At 38.9% G+C, this 2500-nt stretch overlaps 1 protein-coding gene across 2 annotated transcripts in view; it reads right to left on the reverse strand.

The window, feature by feature from the left end:
- The window catches only part of LOC137970901 (uncharacterized), a 20458-nt gene that overhangs the window by 13432 nt on the left and 4526 nt on the right, over positions 1-2500 (reverse strand). Inside the window, exon 2 of one of the 2 annotated variants that reach the window (XM_068817554.1) lies at positions 1602-2132. In XM_068817554.1, coding sequence (XP_068673655.1) covers positions 1602-2132 — 531 coding nt within the window. The remainder of the gene's footprint in view (positions 1-1601; positions 2133-2500) is intronic. The other variant, XM_068817553.1, reaches the window with a different exon arrangement.

The following is a 2500-nucleotide window of genomic DNA, read 5'->3' on the forward strand; positions in this document are numbered from 1 at the left end:
TCGTAACAAAAATCTAGAAACAAGTGTTCGCTTTCATCGGGGTGAGAATAGTCTGTACATTCAGACCCAAGAGGAACTATAAACATCAAAATAAATGAGTGACGTTTGAAATCACGTGGACTGAAAACTTGCCCGATGCAAGTGTTTGAACTTAACAACTTTAAAAACCTGAGTCACAAACTGGCTGACAACACTGATTTCAAATGACAACTGTTAGTTAAGTGGTACGGCTCTTTACTTTTGGGGTAGACTTTCATATACCGGACCAAAATGGCGGAAGACAAACGAACCATTGTTATTCTGATTAGGCCTTGTTGATTAGGTATTGTTATTTTAGCTTTGTTCTTTTGTTTTATGGACGTTAATTATTCAGGGTCCAGTATATGAAAGACAAGCCTACATTTGAGTCATTCATTTCTTGTTTGTCTTATAGGAGCACTCAAGTTTTCATGAATATTTTACCACGACCTGTAACTCAGTTCGAAATTAAACTCAAACCGGAAAATCCGATTGTTTATGGCTTTTTACAGATTCTGAAAACGGCTATAGTTTCTACTGCTATTTTCTCCAAATTAGGAGCTGAAAGACTGAGGAAGCGGCCATTCTGAGCGCCACAAGCAATTACAAAACACTTCCAGCTAGATCGCTCAACGGAAACACTAGCGTTTGACAAAGGAAATGTGCGGGAAGTAATATTGGATGTTCTAATAAAACAATTAGATATAAAATTGGCAGATTAGTTCGCGGAAGGTGCACGCAAACTGTCCACGTTTTGCTGAATCAGTGGCGGCTGAGAATTTAGAACCATTTTGAATTTGTTGTTAGACGACATTGTTTTTATTTACTCAAGTAAAACATACACAAAATTCTTAAAAATAAAATGTTCGCAACTCTGTGTCTAAAAAGTATTCTCATGTTTAACAAAGAGTTAGACAACCTGTTCCACTGATACTGACATGCTATTCAATTCCCCGCGTGAAACTTGAATCGAGAGGAAATTCTGTCGACTTTTGATTAAGAATGAATGAACTCAAAAAGGGCCGTGTGGCATGAAAATACCAGATATGACGGATATGCTGGGAAATGCACGAAATTAGATGCACGATAATTTTGATAGCTTCCCCTTGCTCTTCTCTGCAACATTGAAAAACACGAGCAAAACTGTGTTACAAAGGCGCAAAAGGATACCAAAACACGAAAGATCATCCAAACACCTATTGACAATGTAAAATAAATTAAGGTTATGATTATTTCCTTCAACTTAAAGCCTTCAAAGAAGGCAATTCTTTCAGGTGGTCTTGATCACACCTGCAGACGCAAAACAAAGATGGGATGTTAAGCCGGTATTAAATTAAATTTAAATTTGTGAAGGTTATACCTTTGAACTCTCGTTTCCGTTCCCATCTGCATGGCTGGTTAGCCAGATTTAATATTTTTTTGGATTGCAATCCAGGACATTTTCAAAACTGGATTTCAATACTATTTGTGGGGCTTTCGCTGGCGATTTTTTGTAGTTATTAATCATATTGGAGCTTCAAACCCATTTGAATTTTGCTTAGGTTCGGAAAGGACGTAGAAAGTAAAAAATCAATGATACGAACCCGCCAGTGGACTAATTAAGAACGATGCTTCCAAACCTGGTAAGGATGATGTCAATCTTGGTATGGAAGGTATCGGACTAGTTGAAACACCCTCTGATGTCAGCAGGATTACGCTAGAATGGGTGTAAATAGTTGCAGTTGTCGTAGAACTCGCAGACTCTTTGATACTGCTAGATTCAGTCGCAGGTGATTCAGAGGGAACTTTCTCCATGGTCTGTACAAAAGAGGAACCTGTTACATGGAATGAGTCTTGGAATGCTAGGGACGGCGGTGATGTGGAGATACTCGCCGAAAACGTTGCTTCTGATTTTGACGTAGAACTTGAGGCAGGAGAGTTAACAGCACTGCTTGTGATAGCAGTATTTGTTGCACTTCCCGTGCTCTTGCTATTGTAGCTGGAAATCAGCCCTTGGGTGGCGGTTGAATCAGTGAAACTCGTCGATATGGTAATGCTTGACTCTGTAGAATTCGAGGCGACTAAGGTATTAAGAGATGAGCCAGGCTCAGCCAAAGATGAATTAGCAAAAGCCTCTGAAAAAGTGAAAACGAAAATAGATGAGAATTTATGTACTTATCGACGATGATTTGGGCTAAGCATACTAGGCAATTCGAGTGATCCCAAAACGAAATGAAACTTATGGTCATCCGATTATGATTCGAATGGTCTTTCGGACAGCGAGTCATGGAACTTGAAAGGGGCTACAAAATTCTTCGCGGGATTGAAATATATTGCGATTGAGTTAAAAGACCCTGTAAAAAAAAAAAAAAAAAAAAGAAAAAGAAACGCTTCCTAGACTCTTCCAACTAGGAGACAGATTATCTAACGCATATGAGTGCTAGCCCTGCAGCTCGTTTGTCGAAAGTTTCGAAAGTCAATTTGCTCTTTATCTTAAAAACGA

Source organism: Montipora foliosa, chromosome 9 (assembly GCF_036669935.1).
Source record: "Montipora foliosa isolate CH-2021 chromosome 9, ASM3666993v2, whole genome shotgun sequence".
Lineage (NCBI taxonomy): Eukaryota > Metazoa > Cnidaria > Anthozoa > Scleractinia > Acroporidae > Montipora > Montipora foliosa.